Source organism: Bradysia coprophila, unplaced genomic scaffold (genome assembly GCF_014529535.1).
Source record: "Bradysia coprophila strain Holo2 unplaced genomic scaffold, BU_Bcop_v1 contig_732, whole genome shotgun sequence".
Lineage (NCBI taxonomy): Eukaryota > Metazoa > Arthropoda > Insecta > Diptera > Sciaridae > Bradysia > Bradysia coprophila.
Window position 1 is genome coordinate 1,250,212 of NW_023503972.1, and position 22,832 is coordinate 1,273,043.

A 22,832-nucleotide genomic window follows, 5' to 3' on the forward strand; every position below is an offset into this window, starting at 1 on the left:
ACAATGAGATTGAGCCGGATGTGTGATGTAAATGAAAGTAAATCAAAGCCAACCGACGTTTCGAAATTGCACTGACGACTCGAGAAGACTTTCTGAAGAAACGGCGAGTTCCTGAAGAAGCGGTGAGTAGTGGACGATTCTTCATGAAGTCGTCATTTCTTCTCGCCTTTTTAACATTTCGTACAAGGGATGTTCCCTAACACAAAATGTTAAAAAACGTCAATTTTCTAAAGAAAAGGCGAGTTCTTGAAGAATCGGCGACTACTCACTGCTTCTTCAGAAACTCGCCGATCCTTCAGAAAGTTGTCTATTCTCGTGTCATCAATTTTTCAGTGCAATCGTTTCGAAGCATTTCAATTTGAAATTTCTTCGAAAATGTACCAGATCTTAAGTTAGATGGTCAATTCTTGGTGGATTTTCGCTAGGCTCTGAAAGAACAGATTCAGCAACTACTGACGAAGATGATTAACAGCGAAATTTTTTCAATGGAAAAAATGCTGACACCGCATTCGTGATCACCTCAAAAGTGTCTTAGCCTGTTCTTCCAAAACCTTCGAGGGCTTACCGACTCGAGTAAATGGTATCACCCCTCTACACGTAGTTGGTGATTTCTCGCATAGCATATTCAAGCAAAATTTTTGATATGTTCGCTCGCCTGTCTTACCTGTTTAAAAATCATTGACAGTCCTTCTGACTTTTGAAAAATTAAGCATTGCGTAACAGAATCTCTATCGACTGAACCTTTTCCATTATTTCGCTCGTTAGTATGGTGCAAAGGGTCGGTACACTGCGAATATTACCGTGTTTTAATTACACTGAAACACTCTTTCCATTACCATTTCAATACACAGTTAATATTACCGGCTGTATCCATGATGTTCTAAAAAGAACAACCGACAACAAGCTGTCGCTATCAACCGTTCGATGGCGCCACAATGAAAATTTCTCCGTTTTAGAGTTTCTCCTTTTCGCAGAGAAACGTTTAAAAGGAATAACCGACGTTGGCAAACAGTAATTTGTTGACGGAACTCAAAGAGATTAAAACAGAAAAAATACGAAAAGCATTTCGATACACACAATTTTGAGTTGAACAAATGTGCTCACAGTGATTAATTTGTGCAGAATTACAACAACAAAAAAGTTTTATGTGACACGGTCTTTTACCGACATCAAGTCTATATTTCACGTTGTAGCTGGAACTAATAAAAGTGTGTCTGAATGAGTGAGTCTTAATCATTTTTTTTTGTTCTTGTTAGTTTATTTAAAATATTAATTTTAATCGAAACTATGTTTGATTCTCGATGAGAATATCATGTTACCGTGGTTTCCGTGGTAGTTATTAAAATTATTATGTCGTGATTTTCTCGGATAAAAACGTATCCTAACTCTGATTTCGTGCATGTTCAAAGAATGGTTTTTTGTTTAATAAATTGACCGATCTATTTTCAACAATTCGGTCCAATGTCGGTCAAACTTGCTGAAGCTTTAGGATTTTTCACAGGGGCTGTACTGTGAATTTTTTAATTTGACTGCAATCATGGTTAACATAAATACCAATTGTGCAATGTATGGGACAGTAAATCCCACGGGAATATTGAGAAATAATTCACTAAAAACTTCACCAAATTTAGTCGATTTTTTAATGAAAGGTGAAATTCTATGAAATAATTCTAAATGTATGTTAAAACTATCGAGTTTTATCGAGTTGAAGAAGCTTATAGCTATTTGGACGAAAATTATAAGAGAAAGAATAGTACTGTAGATGCCGCCTTAAAGACTTTTCCGAGAGATAAACCACTGGTCATCAAAAGGATGGCAAATCAATTTCTGATTCCTTTCAATTCCTTCAATTACCGGATTAATTTCTATTTGCCGGATTAATTCCGCTTCGGCGGATTTGCACTTTGATTCCAATTATTTCCTATTAATTTCTAATAATTTCACGCTATTTTCTGTTACTATACAATTCATTGTCTACTTTTTAGAAACAACTTTCTAAAAATTTTCTTTATTTCGATAACTTTCTAAGATTTTCTTCAAATTTAAAGAAAACGAACGAAAACCATCGAAATTACTGCAGTTTCGTAGTTGCCGAAGCATCCGGTAATTAATAGAAATTGAAGGAAATATTAGAAATTGAAGGAATTGATGGAATTACGAGGAATTGACTGGAAAATACGAGAAATTGAAAGTAAATGAAAGAAACAATCAGCGAATGAACTATATTTTACAAACCGAATAGCCAAGATCGGAAACGAGTCATTCTTTCTTGCATTCATTTAGTTCTTTCGTTCATCAAACTTATCCGTATTTCCTTTCAATTACGTTCAATTTCTCGGATTTCTAGTCAATTCCATGTAACTCCTTCAATTCCTATTAATTACCGGATGCTACAGCAATTCCTTCGACGGTGTGTGATCAATTACCCGAGTAGTTTCCCACTCGGACTTTTCTTTCGACAAATGTGACATTTGCAGGTCGAGCCGAAGGCGAGTCACAAATTAAAAAAATCTCCAAGACATTAAGTAGTATAATTTACTCCCAAAGGCCTTCGGATTTCTAAATTTACAAATCGTGTTTACGCAGTATTTCTACTTCGCTCCGAAGCTTTTTCTTCATTAATAGTCTTTCAAATACCAAGGGATAAAGAGTCGAAAATTCCAGTTTCCGTGTGAATTTTGTTGATCCGAGCCGTTTAACATTCATGAAAAAAAAAGAAAGATTTTCGTCCCGCAAGCCACAAGCAAGTAATAGTACATTACTTAACAATTGGGCAAATGATGGAAAGGGTACTTCTTTTGTGTTTCACAAGATTGCCAAATAAGGTATTTTATTCAAAAACTTGAGGTAAAGTTTTTGCTCGATGTAGTGAAGTTAACTTTACCTCACGTTTTGAATAAAAAATCTATTACAGTCTAGTTCTAGTACAGAACCCCTAGAATGTGAACTTAGATATTTCCAAATTATCATTATAATTGTTGCATTTATCCCTCGACGTCGGCTCGACAAACTGACAAAAACGTTTGAAAATTTTACCTGCAGCAAGTAACGTTTTATCTTAGGGTAATGCTATAATAATATCTGTGTCCCTATTGGCCGGCGGGTTTTAGACATTTTCGCGTGTTGTTGCCCGTAAGGTAGGTAAGGTACGTATACACACTATTTTTGATGGTCGAAAACCGGAGAATTTTTTTAGAAAAATCCCTGTTTTTGACCCGGAAAGAATCACTAGATTTGCGTAGCATTGTCGTAACACAAAATTAGTTTTCAAATTGTATCATTTTGAACGTAAAAAAGTTAAACGCTGCTTTACGAGTGAATTTTGTCGATCCGAGGCACAAGAAAACGTCGCTTTTCGTTTTTATTCCTCAGTTACGTAATGGATGTTCAATTAATTGTGAAACTCTACTATACGACATAGCACGGCAGAGTAAAGTAACCCAGACCAGAGCAGTCGATTTTGACGAGGGACCTAAATTCTGCTCCTCCCTGGTTTACTTTACTCTGTCGACTGTAAACTATTCGATCGTTTTAACTGAACAGTCAAAATTATCATCTACTGAGGTCACTTGTTGTAGTGAAAATTTATATAAATTCAGAATAGAACACTATCGAAAACCTTTTAGACATTACTGTATCCTCTGAGCACAGAATGCTTCTGTGGAGGTCCCATAGCTTTGAAAAAACATTTTTCTCATCAACGATGAAAAGTAAAAAGTTCGTTATAGAGGCAAGTTGTGTGTAACTCGTTGGTAAATGATTTTTAGGCACACGATGTGCAAATTTTCTATCATACTCGGCCTGCGATATTTATCATTCAGTGGCAAGAGCTATCTGATAGTAGAAAAAGTTTTTATAAAACGAATACAAGGGTGTAGGGCCACTCAAAAAATCTATGGACCAATCATTGGTCACCAATGATGGTACCCACATTATAGGTATACCGCTGACTATAACCAATTTCATTTAATTTGTTTCCGTGTACTCACTTCAAACGAAATCTACTGAATAAATCAAAGCAGATTGTAATGTCGACCCTTATAGTCATTCACTTTATTTGAACTACCGGATACAATTGCATTTCACCTATAGTGAAAGAGGAATACAGGGAATTGCACCAACGCAAATTAAATGGAAACACAATCCGAGTGTAAATGAAATTCCTGAATTTATCGAAGTGAGAAGTCTCGCGCATCAAAAGACAGAATTTGAGGAGTGACACTTCTCAATTCGTCAAATTGATGATTTCAATTTTACTTGGGAAAGGTGCACAAACGAATTATGTAGCTCGATTAATAGACAGAGATTAGAACATGTTTGTACATAGAGAGCTTTTTCTTATAATAATCGAACTATTGACGAATCTAACACCACAATATTGACGATGATATTTTCCAGGCTGTTGTCCCACCTAATCATTGTTACCAAAAGTATTGTAAAACGTCGTATAGTCGACTCGAGTGAAATTAAGACATGAATTTGTATCTTTTTTTTTCAGCTGGTCCACTCATACTAACAAAATAGCTTTTATACAGTTTAACCACTACCACGCTCGTATAAAGATGTATTTAAGCACTTTTGTTTGTATGAGTAGACCAGCTGAAGCAACTTGATGTATGAATTTCTATTTTCTTAGCTAAGTTTACTTCCGGTTTTCATCGTTAATGTTTCGAACACGCTTTATGGTGCGGGTCCATAGCATAAAAATAGTGCAAACTATAGTAGAATGGTGTGCTTTGGAACAGTGATTAATATAGATATGTAGATTTTAAAAACGATTACTAGCCCTTAAGAAACCCACCGTTAACCCCTCAACCCCTACAACTTGAAATGAATGATTGTGAACTGATTTCTTCACCTATCGTAGTGAAAATGGGTGATTTTGGAAAATTTTAGGATCCTGAAAAAAAGCTTGAACCATCCTCTTTCTTTTGAGCTATATATCACTACGATAGGTAAAGAAATCAGTTCACAATCATTCATTTCAAGTTGCCTATACACTGAAAACTTTGAATCGGGGTTGAGGGGTTAATGGAAATCCACCATTAACCCCTAAGGGCTAGTAATCGTTTTTAAAATCTATATATCTATATTAATCACTAGTCCAAAACACACCATTCTACTATAGTTTGCACTATTTTTATGCCTTTACAAAGACATGGACCCGTACTATTATCATATGAAAACTTCTCTAAAGCAATCTTCATACGCGATAAAATGAACACATTTCGAAGCATACATAATTTATCCATAAAACGATTATAATATTTACTCTAGCTATGTGCGATGCCAATACTCTCTCTAGCATATATATTACAGCATAGTCAGTCAAAATGTAGAATAGTGTTTGTAATAAATAACTGTGAATTTGACACAGAGAGCTGAGAGTTTGTTTGCTAGAGGGAGTATTGGCGACGCGAACGAACCCCCTAATTCAAATGTTTCTTTTGTTATATTATCAAATGTGACATAATAACAAAAGAAAATTATAAATTAGTTCACTTTCGCGAGTATAGACCATGTTTAACCAATGAAAGTATAAACCAGGTATGGTCTGTTCATACAAACCGGAGGACATAGCGATTTCATATAAACAAACTCACCTCTCATTAGAGATTAAATAAATAAATCGCTATGTCCTCCCGCTCCATACAAAGTTTGACATTCGACCATACCTTGTGTTGACGTTCATTGATGTTTAACCACAGCAGCAGCACTTTGTGGTGAAATGAAGTAATGATCCTGGCATCATCTAACAAAGGGCTGGTTCTGACTCACAAAAAAGACATTTTCTTTGGCGTAGTGTCCAAATCTAGTCCTTTTTAAAATGAATGACAATTCTGCTAGGGCGAAAGTGATGAATATTGAATATTATAGTGTGTCTGCCCCAATTAGGGCATTAACGCGAAATTTTCGTGGCCCACGTAGCTAATAGGCTCGTGTTGATGTCCGTTATTTCAGTCACTATTCATTAATTTCCCACGTAAAATGTGAAAAATCCATTAATTGATGTGTAACAATTTCCGGAACAATATACCAGAGTTAATACGATTCATTCATCTTTGCCTGTTTGTATACGTTACCTACCGAGCGACATCATTCTGTTCTTTTGATATGAAATTTTTGAAAATAGTTACACTAATTGGAAGAGCTAATTACGTAAAAGAATCTTTTGTTTTTAATGGGAATTATGTCATAATTAATGTACTGAAGTGAAATTCATAATTCGATTTAACAAAGGATTTATGCCGGCAGAAAATTTTCCTATCGCAAAATCCAATCCAATTTCTTTGATAATATTTTCCTAAAATAGGCAATTAAGCTGTTGATCTATCAAGCTGGCATATGAAGATAATTTTGTTGTACTACAGATGAGATGTCAGCTTGTCAATCTGATGGCGTAGCCCAGTTCGGAAACACACAGTTTGCAATAAATTATCTTCATACGACACGTGGCTCAACGAGATTTCAATGAGACATTGAAAAGTTAAGGTTATTTCCATGTTTCGCGAAACTGTGTTAGATTCGCAGATTGAAACGACTCATTACCAAATAAACTGCATTTAATAATGAAACGTCCGAAACCAATGACGAATATTAACAGAATAAGACTATTAACCGATACCGATTCCCTTCAAGATAGTAAGAGTATATTATGTGAATTGTAATTGCTCCTTCATTTCCAATACTAAGTATGGTTAATCAGATGACCAAACACTACAGGATTTTTAAACGACATATGGTCCACTTAATCCGTAGTGCTTCGTAATTGAAAATCCATTTTCATTTTCTTATATTTCTTTTCCGTTTTCCATTGTCTTTATCAATTCTTGTGGCCAATTCCTTCTCCCACTTCCTTCCATTTCTTGTGGTCAGTTCCTTCTAGAATGTCCTCCGATTTATTGTGGTCAATTCCTTGTAGACTTCATTTCTTTTGGTCAATTCATTCCATCATTTCCTGTGGTTAATTCCTTCTATCACTTTCTTTCATTTCCATTCGGTCTATTCCTCCTGACTTCAGAATTTCCACCTTCTCACAACCATCAGCTGGACTATGGCTTGTACCACTTCCATGTTCCGTTCCATGTTCTGTCAATGTCTTTAACATTTGTACGCGTGTTTTCTATGTTCCGTAATTTTACAAGATTTCCGATCGTCCTCAATTTTAACTTCGATTACAGCTGAATATTCAAAGTTCATTTCATATCCGATTCTCTAGACATGTTTGTCATCTTTTCATCGTAAATTTCTCGACAGTATTTAGCCAAGAAATATATTTTCCAATTCCCCATGATCTGGGCCCATAACCTGTTAGATTCACAGATTTCCGCTAGAAGAATGAAACGACTTTATTTTTATGAATTTTTGTGTCTACAACATAGCACTGCTACTAGCATTAACATACCAAATATTCGGAGTCTAATGCAATCGAAATAGACTGTGCTACTCAGACAGTAGTCATATTTTCAAGGTGTGAGTGAACAGTGTACCGTACACGCATACATGCATCAACATTGAAGACCTTTTGACGAAATACGAGTAATTCACGCCGTAAGTGCGCCTAAAATTTGAATTTTAAGTGAACGATTCGATGAAAAAGTGAACCAAAAAATACATTTCAACGCTTCCTTGTATGAAAAAGGCGCTACGTTAGAAAGACCTCCGCACTTTCCATTTTGAATTTCCATTTTTGAATTTGTCAAGGCTTTGTTTAGCTTTGGGAAGATGATTGAAAGACGAGCTATCTTGGTCCATTCGCATAATTTGTCGAATCATTTTTTTTTTTCGATTTAATTTTCACGATTTCAGAAAATCTTAAAATCTACCACAGCACTGCTCCCAGCATGAACACTCAATTGACCAATGTCAAATTTTGAAGATTTAGTGATTGTTTGTATTGTATGTTTTAACTCATACAATGAAAACAGGTCATCTATCTCTATAAAATAAACGCAGTGTCTACTGTGATTTCTTCTATCTTCATCCTCCAAATATTTTCCATGTTCATACTAGAAGCAGTGCTGTGAATCTACAGATTTCTTAGAAAGCCTTTACCGTTCTACGAAATTAACGAACCAATTCTTGTGCACACTCACACGCCCGCACTAAGCCACAATTTTAGAATTCAATTTCAAAAAAAAAAATCTCACTGTCGTTATCGTTAAAGGATAACGATTTATATTATTCTTTCAATACGAAACACAAACCTTATTCTCTGGCGCCTAGAGTTGCGTATCTCCCACACCCCAGCACGTACATTTACAACATCATTACAGTAAAAGTTAACAGCACCTAACACACTTTGTTGCAACTTTAAAGAAACTCAAAGCCAAGTCAAGTCAAATCAAATAAAACATAGACTTAGTGATAAACAGTGTCACATCCTTTCAAACAAACACACAAAAAAATAATCGGGAGGCATTTTCTAATGAAAAGTACCCGAACGATCGTACATGTAATGTGCAACAGTGCTGGTCCGAACGCTCGCACAATTTTATCCATTTATCTCGTGTCTTGTATACGACAAATGTAGACACAACGTCTTGAAGGGGATTCTTTTTTCCGCATCTAGGACATATAATACGACAATAATTTTATACCGTTAGAATTTTGCAAGGAAAAAAATTCCTTTTCACTTTGTGCTAACACTTTTTTTTTATATATTTTTCTATTTGCCATGTTATTAAATTACATTTATATAGAATTTGAAAATTGAATACAAAAACTGTATCGAAATGCTAATAGACAGAGAGCCGGTGCACATGTGCATATCAGTCAGTGATACATGGCCACGATTTGACACCTATGCCAAATTGTTACATTGCCCAATACGAAAAACATTTGTGCTTCGAATTTTACGCTGGCTACACATTCCAACACGAAAGAAACCTAATTCATTTTTAGACCCGTACGAAGTACTGGGGTCTTATGGGTTTACGCATACGTTTGTAACACGTCGAATTGGACTCCCTGAGTAAGGGGAAACCTATTGTGGTTGTCTAGAGATGCCAAATCCGCGAAAAAAAAAATGTCCGTCTGTCCGTCTGTCTGCACGATAACTTGAGTAAAACGCATCCGATTTTGAAAATTCTTTTTTTTCCCGTTTGGTAATGTCAAAAGACAGGCTAAGTTCGAAGATGAGTGATTTTGGATCGACCCTCCCGAGCTGTGGCCCAATAAGTAATATATTGAGCTATATACAGGCATATAGAGCTATATAATAGCATATATTTATCTGTGAAATGTTTATTTATAGTGAAATATAGTTAAATATAGCGGTATATAGCTGTTTAAATAGGAATTTATGAAATTTGTCTTCGTACGGGGCTGTCTATATTGCCTCCGGCAATTTAGTTGTATATGATAACAAGGCAAAGAGTGGATAATGTAACTTATTTTAAAGGGAGAATAGTTTTTCAGCAGAGAAGAAAATGAAGTAAGAGAAATGAAGAGTTTCACATTAAAGGCTTTTGATACGAATAGGTGTTTCGTACGGGTCGGCGTTAGCTATGTTTTTCTTTTGTAATGTCAAATTTGACAGAAAAACAAAAGAAAAACTTGAATTATTCGTGTCTCTTTAGCGTTGGTATAATAAAGCTCAGTTATTTGAATGGTAGTGTGTATCGACCGTCACCATAGAAGATCCAAGATGGTGCAATGAAAAAAATAGTATTTTTTGTACCAAGTCAGGAAAAGTCGATTTTTTCAGCACCAGTCCTGAGCATATGCAAAATGACGACGTATGCTGAAAAAATCACCTTCCTGTCGAGAGGTACAAACAACGTTTTGTGCACAGGACAATTGAATTACACATCAATTTACTTGAAAAAATTCTTTCGTTTTCTTTGTTCCACACGTATTCCACCACATAAAAGTAGCGTTTGCCTTTACGTCTTCGATGTCTTTTATGTCTTCGATTCCAATGAAAATCTTCGATTCCACACGTATGTGAGTGAAACGACGCTCTTTACGCTTATTTTGGTGGCAACATGTAGAACGATGTGGAACAATTAAAACCGTAGAATGAAAACTGTGGAGAAATAAATTTTTTTCCCGCACGATCTATCGTTCGGGAAAACCTGACATTTTACAACAAAAAATAATGGCAAAATATGTCGTATTTCAGTTGTCCGGTGCAATTAACAACTGTACTGCTACTGAAGAGACTGTTTCTGATCTAAGGAATGCAACTGCTGCATAGCCACTTCGACTAGCATCGGTAAAAACGTGAATTGATATGTTTTAACTGTCTGGATCAACGCACTGTCTAGCACTGAAGCATTTTGTTTTTGGCCTTCTAATTGAGTGATGTCAAAGTCAGCTTCGGTGCTTGACAGTGCTTTGTCTGGATTCAATACCCATCGTGGTAGCTTTACTTCTGCTAAAATTTCGAGGCTCTTTTTCTACATCCAATCCTTGTAGCATCTTGTTGGGAACCATTGTGATAGGTGACGTAAAACCAAGAGGATCGTAAATTCGATGTGTTGCTGCCAAAATGTTTCGCTTGGTTATTTTTTCCTCATGACAATCAAGCGTTTTACGAGGATCTAGTGACAACGAATCTTCCCCAACATTCCAAAGTAGACCAAGTACAAAGACATTTGAGGTTTCTTGAGGGATATCACTGCCTGCACCCAATCCGCACTCCAGTGAGCCGACTCCGGGTACATCCGCAGTGATTGATTAAAAATCCCTTTAAAAAAACTTGACAAAACTAAAAATTTAATTCACCCAGCTAGAGTGAAGTTAGACATGCATCAAGAAGAAATTGAAAGTTCAATTCTAGCAACGAAGTGATACCTTCATTTTGAATCAATTCGGATTTTCTATAGCCTTTTATGTGTGTTGGCTCCCGTTCTTTAATGAAAACATCATTTTTATTTACTAAATCTATTTCCACTTCCAGTTTATTTACCAGACATTGAAGTGTTTAAATAAAACTCAATCACGCATTCAATACTTACCTTTTAATATAATTTTTTATTGCTTCTCATAATCAACGTTTCGTTAATCGCTCCTTTCGGGTTTAATTTTTCGTTCGATGTATTTTCTGACATATTTACATTCTTGATTCGATGAAAATGTATCGCAATCAGCGATTAATGTTTTTGTTGCGAAAATAGACAACAAGTCAACATGTGGATTACGGACGTGTGCAAAGGGTTCGCCGAGGGTGGTGAAAAAAGGATCTTCTTCGGAATATTGTACACTCTAAGAGCTAAAGAGCTAAAGTTCATATACTTCAAGCCAAGTACTGGCTATGTGGATGTCAAAACGCCATCTTGCCAGCTCTCTAGTATAACTATGATTTGTCAGAATGATTGTGATGCGTTGAAAGAGCAAGAATATGAAGTAACAAAGCGTCAGAGGTTGTCTCACGATCCAATTTAAATTGTTTTCAAACCCACCACTAGAAACGATTCTACAACTAAAAATCTCAACCGATTCTTTCCCGAAGAATATGAAAATTGTGAGGTTAGGTTTGATAAAACGGTCAAAACAGTTTACAAATTTGGGTAAATTTGTGTATTATGTAACCGGGACAAATTTTCTAATCTTCAATCGATGATACTTAATTTTCTCTGGAACAGTCAACCATTTTCCACTTAACATGGTTATGGCATCTCTCTTTGTATACAGTTATGGCTGTGTTACGACATTAAATTTTCCAGATAGTTATTATGGAATATTTGTGGTTCTAAATGCCAAGCTTAAATCTGTTACACTATGCAATCATGGAATAATGCTGTTGTGTATACATGCAAACAATATATAGTATATTACTTCAAAAGAACAAAGTTTCATCAAACGTTGCTCCGGTCATTTAAAAAAAATATTCTTAGTCAATACCCTCCAAGGCATGTTTCGGTACCTACGAAAATATTCTTCTTTATTTTCTTGTGAACCGTTATCATAAGCATCATTGCTAACCGTATTCGCCGTGCATTCTAGTGCTGACACTTTCAGATTGTAACATTGGAATCCTTTTAAAGGCAAACTAAAGCTGAACATATTTACATAAATACTTTTGCCGAATTCTTTGTAAATAAATTTTCGTTTTAAAAATGTGAAGTATGTAGGAGTTGAGTGGTGGGGGCAGTTGAAATTTTTCAAGAAACAACATTGTGCTTAACATAAGAATAACATTAGAATGTTACGTTTGATTGTACTGGGTTATGTGTGCACACATTTCTTTGAAATTGAAATGTCTAAACCTACCAATTCTCATATTTGTGATATTGTTAAAACAAGTAGAAGAAAAGTTACGGTATTTATTATGACATTAGAACTGTAAATTGAGGCGTACATTAAGAGCCTCGAATATCTACGAAAATCCTAATTTCTAGAGTGCGGTTTTCATCAGGCATCTTTGTTCGAACACGGATCAGTCTTTAGTTGCATGTTGATCCGTAATTATCTATGAAAATAGATGAATGTCGCTACTAACTGGTGAAATGATGACTTATGTTAATCAAGACACGTACTATTGAAGAATGACAGACGGCAAGCATATGACCAGTATTATTATCGGGTCTATTACTTCCATTGATTAAAGTACTTTTAATCGATTGATTTCAAATCTTGTACTTCAATTTTTTTAACATGCATTTTCATGTATAAAGGACAATATTACCCAGAGCTTGTCATTATTTTTGTCGTCGTTATCGATAACAGATGACCGTATATGACACGTTAAAGTCGTGTAACTGTCGCGTTAAGCCAAAACACCGTATAGCATTTGTGCCTTTGCTTCAAAGAGCTTGGATATTTTATCGTACACCACTTTTCCAAAGGGGCCAAAAGAGATTTAAGTTTTCGAAAGCACCGAAAAAGTGAATTCTTTGTAAAATGTGGGCAGTGGCTTGAATCGTTTTTTTAAAGTTAGGTAGGGAAAAACGATGGTTCATGTTTTTATTCAGAGCTTTATTACTTAGATGTCGTATCTTTGCTTTTAAGCTTCTTATGTATTCTACTGAAACATTCCACTTTTCCAATGGAATCGAAAAGAAGCGCAACACTTTCGAAAGCTCTCTAAAGCATTCAAGCTATGCGATACGTTTTTTTTGTAGCTTAACACGGCAGTTGAGAGGGCTGAATTTTTATTTTATTCATAATTTAGAAAGCTTTTCAAGAAGTCATGAAATAGTTATTTATACAACCGAGTGACACATCGTGTGTCTAAAAAAGCATTTATCATCGAGTTTCTTCAACGTTTTTCGTAATAAAGGCAACGTAAGGTTCTACTTTTTGTCAATTGTTGCGAAAATCACTTTTATGCCACTCAGCATCATAATATGAAAAAATTTGTAATTTGCAACTCGATTGCATAAATGCAATCGCTAAACCGAACTGGTGTGCATACGTTATTTTGCACCAGCTGGTCCCATTTGGAATTGTATGTGACCAGCTGGTGCAAAATAACGTATGCACACCAGTTCTGTTTAGCGATTGTAACTATTTCAGTTTAGGACAATGAACCAAAAACTCATACTGTCACATTTTGTTCGTTAATTAGTTGTTTTGATAGATTTTACTTTGGAAAACAGCAGAAAAAACAGTTGAACGGCTGGCTGAAAGATTTGGTTTATTGTTGATAAAAAAATTAGTTTTTAGCACGGAAAAGTAAAGTAAACCAGGCAGGAGCGCTTGATTTGACTACGGACCTAAATTATCTAGTAGCCTTTGTGTTTTGCGAATAAAATTTTTCAAGTTATGTCAGTGTTCCTTTGAGTTCATTTTCATACAGTGTATTAGGCCCCTTATTTGACGTTTCAAAAATGAACCACTCCTGCCTGGTTTATTTTACTCTGCCGTGTTTTTACCTTTTTTTCCTGCAGCAAACGACCCATCGACTGTTATGACGAGGAAATTGATTTGATCAAAGAACTTGCGAGAGCTGTCTAAAAATTACACAAAGGAATTTCTTCGTCATTTGAAGCTTCCAGCAAACCAGTTCGAGCTTTTCAAATTGTGTAAAGCGTCAATTCTTTTGGGATTTGACAGTTTCCGCAAGTTCTCTGTTTTCTTTAAAACATTTCCCCATCATAACAGTCTATACGGTTGAGGCTAGTACACTTGTAAAACTGTGCAAAATGCCTAAACAATTAGCGTTTACATCAAGCCTGAAAAATATTTGACAGATGGTCCATACATTTTATGTTAACCTTTTTTAATCGTTTTGCATGGGTCCTTTTTCAAGCACATTTGAACTCAAGAAAATTGTTAACCGGGACACAAGATGGATACAAAATTTTATTCCGCAGAACTGCGTATATGAATGGATATTTGGTGGAAAAAATCACACAATGAATATTATACAATAGCAAGTCAGACTGTTACACCATGGATAAGTGATGTTCAAAGTGATGTATTAGGACGACGTTGAAGAGAGAGTAAAAGCTCACGAGATGAATGTATTAAAATTAATCATAGACTCTTAGTGACTCAATCCAATTCTCGATGATTTTTCTCCACTCCTGCCGATATACATTTGAATAAAATCGCACAACTCAATGGAAAATAAATTAATGTTTAAAACGAACGAATTTGTTATTGCTGTAAAAAAATGTAAATCCAATCATCCCTCTCACCGACAACCACCACAGAATCTTCAAATGTAAAACATCATTTACCAAAAATCTAATTTAAATGTCATTGTTTTGCACAGAAGTAATTCATAATGTTCGACAGATATCACAAGCGAATGTGCGCGGAAACATTTATATGTATACCAGCGTACGCTAAAATGTTTTTTTTTATCAATTCATCCAATCACTTAAAAAGTATAGACGCAAAATTACCAAACAACGACCGCAAATTTCTACCGTTCGGTGTACATCACACGCACTTCAATTTTATTCACGTTCTTATTTTTATTGTGGGGTGAGAGGTATTTATATATATTCATGTATATACAACAAATAGGTACAATGTGTGCAGAGAGGAAGGTGTGATGAAAATATTATTGATTATTTATTTTAGAAATAAGATTAATTTCACCACTCTCATTGTGCTATAATATAGCAAGAGCCTCCAGTGTTTATACAAGTCCAAATACCTGTTGAAGTGGTGGCTTGTTAAAATTATGTAGGTGGTACTGTTCGAGTATGTAAATTTCTAATTGAATACGAACAAGAAGCAACAACAAGTGTTCATAATCTCAGAATTAATTTTCTGGGCAGTGGCCAGGTCCGGACTGGCCATATGGACTCGAAGTGCTTTTTGATTTTTTTGTATGAATGAAGGGCTTTTTATAAAAAAAAATCGTTCAATGTTCGAAAGGTGTTTGTAGCCAGTCCAGCCCTGGTTCCCTAGAGATCCTTAAAGTTCTTGACGAGAAATATAGAATGACGTTAGATTTTTTTTTTACTTTCAAAAATTTAGATTTTTTTAAAAATTTGGGCTGCTTTTGTGAACTTTGAATTCCCATTTCGTGAGGAGTTTCGAAAACAACGAATTGATGCCCTATATTCTCTTGTCCATTTCGCAAGTGCTGGAAGTTTTGACACCCGCCCGAAAAACGACTGTCCGATGAAGATCCAGAAATATTTCAAGACTACAAGAATTTTACCAGAGACTTAATACTTATTTGTTCACCAGGGGTAAAAAAGTTGAAAATTTTATTTCGATGGTGCTAAGGTGAGAAAATGACTATTTTCTTGACTGCGTTGTGAACATAACGCAAAATCGCCAAGTGCAAAAAAAATGCAAGTTTGGACCACCCTACTGGGCAGTAGACCCGAAGTTATTACTCCGCTCCGCAGCATAGACAGAATGATTTGAAACCCAAAGTCATTGTGCTAACAAGCATTTTAATTTTCGTTCCAGATATGATAGCCACCATTTGGCTGTTCTCATTGCTGTCTACAACAATGTTACGCGAAATTGAATGTATGTACGAATCGCCAGTTCTCGAATATGAAATCAACGATCCATTTACATCTGCAGAGCAGGTAAAGACTGTTGTAATCTTTGTTGCGCAGTGAAATTTTATTTGCTTACCACATGTGAATCCAATTTTTGTTCAATAACATGCTTAGGATACCGTGCAAATGGAAAAGAGAACCAAACCCTCACTTTCAATTGTGAACCCCTTAGATGTGTTGCGTTCACGGTTAGTATAGTTTGACTTTTTATTATGAGATTTAACTTTTATTTTCCTTTTATTTGAATGTTACTTTGTTATGTTGATGTGTTTTTATCAGACACTTCAGGGCTAAATTAGCCCGTGGGCAAAGTGAACCAGGCCCAGAGCGCTGGGAGCATGAGAAAGTTGAATATTGAAAAAACATTAATTCAAAAATCGCCACAATGGCTAATCCGGCCCTGCCTAAATTTCGCAAAAATTTATTTCCTAGATTTCTCAAAAATAGTCTCTGGCTTTTATTTCTGTTTTGGTTTTCATTTTATCATTTTTCAGATTACGACAGGGCCGTTGCTAGAAGATATTGACTTTGGGGCTCCGATTAATTTGTACAATAATGCTTTCAAGCCTAATTAAGTTAAGAAAGTTATGAGTTATGCGTTAATTTTTTTCGAACAGTTCCTAACAGTTTGAAGAGTACATTTCGTTCATAATTTTCTTAACTTCTAAGACCTCCCCAGTTTTATTTGAAAACATGTCTTTGACATCATTGTACAAATAAATCGGAGCCCAGAGGTCAATATCTTCTCACGATGGTCCTGGTTTGGAAACGAAAATTCTTTTTAGAAAATGTCAAATTTCAATCATTTTTCGGAAGCCTACATTTTGTAATTTGATGAAGGTAGTTTCGTGACGATAATGGACAGAAACATAAGTAATTTTCGGAACTGTATGAAAATGACTTCGTGTAACATAATGATAAAGGTAATTTTAAAAGTTTTCAATTCACTTGTGCCAGAGGCTATTTTTGGGGAATAAATTTACAGAATATAGTTAGAGTTACATTGTCGTGTACAGAAACAGTAAAGCTTAACCCGCACTTCCCTCCCTCTACTCAACGTTTCAACGTTTTAGAGAGATGCTAATTTAGCGACTAGGACGTCGTTTTGACGAATACATTTTCTCTACAATTTCAAAATTATTCGATATATTCCCTCTATCCGTCGAAACGACACCCAGTTGTCATATTAGCATCTCTCTGCTACATTTACTGAAAAGAGAGATAGAGAGCAGTGTTCATTGTTTTTTTTTTTTGAAATGGTAAGAGATAGCACAAACGAGGCATTGAAAACGTGTTTTGGTCCTAGTTTTCATTGTCAGATGCAGCAATCGCAATTTTCGTTAGAGAAATTTCTAACTTTATTTGACAGTTGCGACAATATCGTCATGAAAATAAGGACCAAAACACGCTTTCAATGCCTCGTTTGTTTTCGTTTGTATATTTCGGGAGGTCATGCAGATACGCAGGTGTAACACACAAAATTTGACAGTTGAATTTTTTTTTGGTGTTCCAGCGTAAATTATAAAATAGCGATATTTTTTTTTTATTAAAGCTAGTTGTTGCTCGTCCTAAACCGGACGAGAAACCCGCACTGAGGCCACCGAAATAGCGATATATGTAATGCTGAAAACAAACGAGGCATTCAAAACATGCTTTGGTCCTTGTTTTCATGACGAAATTGTCGCAAATGTCAAATAAAGTTAGAAATGTCTATCGAAAATTACGATTGCTGCATTTGTCAATGAAAACTAGGACCAAATAGTTATTTACGTATCTGTTGTGGACGGTATATTTTAGGCAATTTCGCGAGTTGTAGCCCGAACGAAGTGAGGGCGACAAGCGAAAGTGCCTAAAATAAACCGTCCACAACAGATGCGTATACAACTTTTCATGCCGAGGGCCCAAATTACGAGAAAAATTCCGTAATTTTTGCCCAAGGCATGAAAACACGTTTTTTTTGATACCAACATCGAAAGTTGATACTTTCGCCCTCGAAATCCGGGGCGAAAGTAAAAAAATGCAAGTTATGTGTTTGAGCGGGGAGAAAGAAAGAATACATAAAGCGAAAGTCAATATACATAATGCGAAAGTCGACTACATAATGTAATAGTCGACTCTTGTCAATAAGTGTACTGCGATCAAAATTGAAATAAAGCGTGCGCCAGTGCTCTTATTGAAATTAACATACGAAGTTGATAATTTTTGTTGTTAATGATTTGTTAGTTATTTGTTCATTTTTGTGTGTGTTATTGTTGTGATGGCTAAATAATTAAATTTTTGATATACCAGGGGGCTGCCGCCCCCTGGACCCCCGCATTTTCTGGCTAAATGCCTTCATATTTCAAGATTTTGTTCTGCTGTTTGCGATACGTATCAACTTTCGATGTTGGTATCAAAAAAAATAGTATGAACGACTCGGGGCAAAAATAAAAAAATTCAACCTGTGCGATTGAGGCCCTTGCCTTCGGCGCGGGCATCAACTCTCGCACACGGTTGAATTTTTTTACTTTCGCCCCTTGTCATTCAATGTACTATTCAACGTCTCGTTTGTTTTCAGCATAACCTCCCCAAGTATAAAGCCTTGGTTTAATTTACTTAAAATTGGCAATCTAAGAAATGATAAGCGGAACCTCTGAGATAGGGGATAGGGGATTGTATTAAAAATAGATTTTCTCAATCTCACAATTTTCCTTTTTTTTGACCGTTGAAGAGAGGATTCGCTCAGTCTCGCTGTGCATTTTATTTTTTCCGCTCTACGGCCTCTACGGCACTGTTGAAATTTCCATTAAACACAATGATAGAGAATGAGACAAACTCTCTTTTGCACGGTCTTCGATTTAATGTATTTTTTTCATTAGCATGAAAACTAAAATGTCATTTCACAAACACTACCATCGGAGAACACCGCTTAATATTATTTCTCTGGACTATAGAGTGTTATGATGAAAGAGATAGAAATATTTTGACAAGTACCCCAAGGCAACTTATAATAAACTGGTCTTCGGTCCTCTCGCTCTCAACACGTTGAAAGAGAAAGCAATATTTTGACAAGTACCCCAAGGCAAGTTAAATTAACTAGTCTTCGGATCTCTCGCTCTGATCATAACAGTCTATAGGGCTCAAATGAGAAATTGTAGTCAGGTAGCTTATTGCGGTTGACGTAAGAATAAATAAATAAATAAATAAATAATAGTTTGTTAAAAAGATTTTTTGTTAGACCATTGAAACTCTTGTGAATTGATATTTAAACAATTGGTAATCCGTTTTAATTTTCTTGAATTATTTTTGTCCAGATTAATGTTGGAGATAGCTAGGAGGCAAATGAGGGAAAACTCTAAACAGGTAAACTAATTGTACTTGTTATAAGCAATTATTCAAAATACCTAATTCGTAAGTCAAATTGTAGAATAGATAATTACATCGCGAGAACATCCCGAATAATCGTGAACCCATTTACCGAGAGAATTATCGCCTTCGGCTCGAACAAACACAAACATACGTAGGCAAAAAGAATTCTCTTGGCACACGACTGCCGCAATTTGCATGAGGGACTTAGTCAAAAATTTCAACAAAAGAAGTTTTTTGTTAAAAATATTCACTAAGTCTCATATGCAAATTACGGCAGACGAATTCACGCTCATTCGCTCCACGCACAAAATTTTACACGCGTCATATCCATATCACGAATCCACGAATAGCAAGTAAATAGATATCTAATACGATCCCGTATGTGATGTTTCATGCGATCTCGCATGCGATTAATTTGGATATTCGCGATTTCATTACTCAGGAAAAGAATGTTTTTCCGTCCTAGAAGTTTTTCTGCGTTCATTTGAAGAGAGATATCAAAACGTGTTGACACATGACTTTTGACGCTTAATATTCAGTGTTTTCGTGACATGGCGCGTGTGAAATTATTTAATTTGTTATGTTAAATCATCTGAAATTGATCTGCTGGCTTCGGCAGTATTTTCAGTTTGATTTTTCTCGTCGATCAAAAACATTAATTCTCCCTCCTCTCTAGGTTGAACTAAACAGAGCCATATTGAAAAATGTCGGAAAACGCGTTAATCATCTGAACGTTATGGATTTCCATAGACTGGGCAAGGACCAACTGAAACAAAAACTGACAAACGCTCAAAACAATGACGATCTGCATATAAAGTATTTGTACAGCCTAAAGTATAACAATGTTTAAAGTGATGTTATGGATGTAAAAAAAAGTCTTTTTTGAAAAAAAAGTAATTTATTTATTAAATGATGTTGAATCTGAATCGTTTTCTTTTGAATACTAACCATATTTACACATATATACAACAATGAATAAGTTAATATATTTTTAGATAATGTCTATATACACACAACAATCAAAAACAATATCAGCCCACTGTAGGTACTGGTAATTTTTTCTTTTCTTTCATTTATTTTCTTTTTTAGAAAAAAAATATCATAACCAAAAGCACGTAACGGTATTATTTACACAAGTACGCGATGTTTGCGGTATGCGTGCCCTGACAAGCTACCGTAACTTCGAGAAATTCTAGTATACAATACAGTTCATGCGATGTTTAATGTGTACGCACCATGTAAGTTGTATATTTCCATTGCCTAAGATAAAACATATTTGCACTAATTAGGACTATTACGGTGGACGAACCAGCATCCGAAAATTTACCAGTAGTCGGAGACATGTTTTTCCGTTGATAAACCTATTAATGAAACAATAGGTGTCCCACTACTGGTACATGTTCGGAGACTGGTACCGCCACTGTAAGAAATGATATCTAACTGAATTGACAAAATGGTACGAGCCGTGAAGGAAGAAAAGAACGAGTGGCATGGGGGAGGCTAAATACGGTTTCGTGTTAGAAAAGGTGGCTCGTAACCGGTGTCATTACCCTACTGACCTCTTAAGAGCTTTCGTTCAGTCAATTTTAACCGGTGAAAAGCATTGTGATCATAGAAATGAAACGCGAAGCTGACACGCCGACTCTGCGAGATAGAACTCACATGTGAATGACAGCTGGTTTGAATGGGACAGAATCAGCACGCACAATTTGCATGAACTTTTCGAGAATCTGAGAGAGAGGAATTTCGTATGCCAACATAACAATGGTATGAGTGAGTTTGTTTGGCTTACAGATTAAACAATAGAAATACAATGACAACGGCTCTCTGCACTCGCCCTATTTTTTCCCATAGAGTCCAGCTGTCATTCACGTAGAGTGTTACTGTTCGTTATGCTACAATTGTGGACTGCAATGTCAACTGTTCGAAAACTGTGCTAACTGAAACACTCTATATGTGTTTCGGACCCTTACCGCGTGAGCCGCCGGTATCATTTCTCTGATTGTGGTTAGTATTACTGCAACATTAAGCAGAATGAATTTCTTCCTCTATTGGCCAGCGTATCTTCGGCGAATATTACGTGAGGAAGAAGGAACAACGTAGATTCACCTAGTTACACATTAAAGTGGTATAAACACAACTTACATGGTGCCTGCCCATTTAATCAAAATGTTTCAAATCAAATGAAGGGACGACAATATATTAATTAATACGAAAGAAAACTAAGCGAATGTGTTAAATTCAAAGATGTGTTATGAAATTATCAAAAATACTTATTGTGCATCAAAGTTAAAAAGAACAAGACAAATTGATTTTAAATATTGTAAGAATGTTATAAAAAGAAAAATGTATTATAGCCCACAGATGCTACTAATCGACATATATACTCGACTTAACAAGATTTTAATTGAATGAAATACGCCATCATACCATCATTACACTCATTCTAATCATTCATATTTATTTGGTGAGTAAAGACCATGATGTTAGTAGATTATAAAATACTCAGATAAAATGTACAGTCTTCAAAATATCAGAGATAACAATATTCTTGAAATCTAATAAAACTAATAAAAATTGCCTATTATAACACTCAAAGGAAATTTTATTTCATTTCTTTTACGTTGGGTCCATCCGCCATTTAGTCTGGTGCGAGTTGTCCTTTCGCTCATATTGAATGTAAAAAACGATTTTATGGTTCATTATCGTAGGTGGGTCGGCCACGAACTCGAGTCGCAATGTTGCCAAGCTGGGATCGACCTAGTTTGGGCCAGGGAGCCGCCGTCAGCTAAAACTTCTTCCGGCTCTGTAAAATTGAATTTTGATCCGAATTGTGTGGGAAAAAAATCTTGTGTTCCTTGAACCTTTCTGTAATTCAAGATGACTCCCATCAATACAAAAAAGTTTGCAAACCTGGAAAATCCGGTAAATGCTTTTTTTAAAGTAATTATTGTTTTTTATTTTTAACATAAAATACCATTCGGAATAATTTCGCCCATGGAACCATGTCAAAAATATTTCATTTTATATTTTTAAATAAACTTTCAAAAATCATAATAATAATAATAATACCAGGCCGATCCCAGCTTGGCAACATCTACGATAATCAACCATAAAATCGCTTTTTACATTCAATATGAGCGAAACGCCTTTTTTGGACAACTCGCACTCGACTAATTAGACCGTCAGCTTAGGAGAAGCTCAAAACAAACGAGACATCGAAAAGGTGATTCGATCAAATTTCGCTTTGTTACAGTTTCGTTAAATGTCAAAGAACGCTGTTTTGACCTAGGGAGTCAGTGGCGGTCCGAGGCTAGCGTCCTAGCGTGATCTAGCCATCATCAGTTGTTCACTGAACTAGCGTTCGAAAGTTTTGCAATTAATCCATCTGCAGATGGAAATTAGGGCATCATTTAGAGAGCTACTCTGAAAAAACCCCAAATCTTAGCATGAGAACAAACACTTTTGTGTATACGTTCACACCGACGAATCTCTTTCGACTAGGCTCTTACACAGCTACACACTGTTGAAGCAATTATCGGTCGTAATGGCATATTC

The 22,832-nt window shown here is 35.6% G+C and overlaps 1 protein-coding gene across 1 annotated transcript; it reads left to right on the forward strand.

Annotated features, from left to right (window-relative positions):
* Positions 1-1,010: 1,010 nt before the first annotated feature.
* Positions 1,011-20,865, forward strand: LOC119084103. Its single transcript, XM_037193957.1, has 5 exons — positions 1,011-1,222; positions 15,829-15,953; positions 16,041-16,114; positions 19,220-19,268; positions 19,951-20,865. Exons 1-5 carry the CDS (start codon positions 1,219-1,221, stop codon positions 20,122-20,124), a joined length of 426 nt encoding a protein of 141 aa, XP_037049852.1. The 5' UTR covers positions 1,011-1,218; the 3' UTR covers positions 20,125-20,865.
* The last annotated feature ends 1,967 nt before the right edge of the window (positions 20,866-22,832 follow it).

What these genes read in the sequence shown, in the direction of transcription:
- LOC119084103 (XM_037193957.1), top strand. An exon ending in CATTTACATCTGCAGAGCAG is followed by an intron (nt 15,954 to 16,040) that starts GTAAAGACTGTT and finishes TAACATGCTTAG; the next exon opens with GATACCGTGCAAATGGAAAA. An exon ending in TTAGATGTGTTGCGTTCACG is followed by an intron (nt 16,115 to 19,219) that starts GTTAGTATAGTT and finishes ATTTTTGTCCAG; the next exon opens with ATTAATGTTGGAGATAGCTA.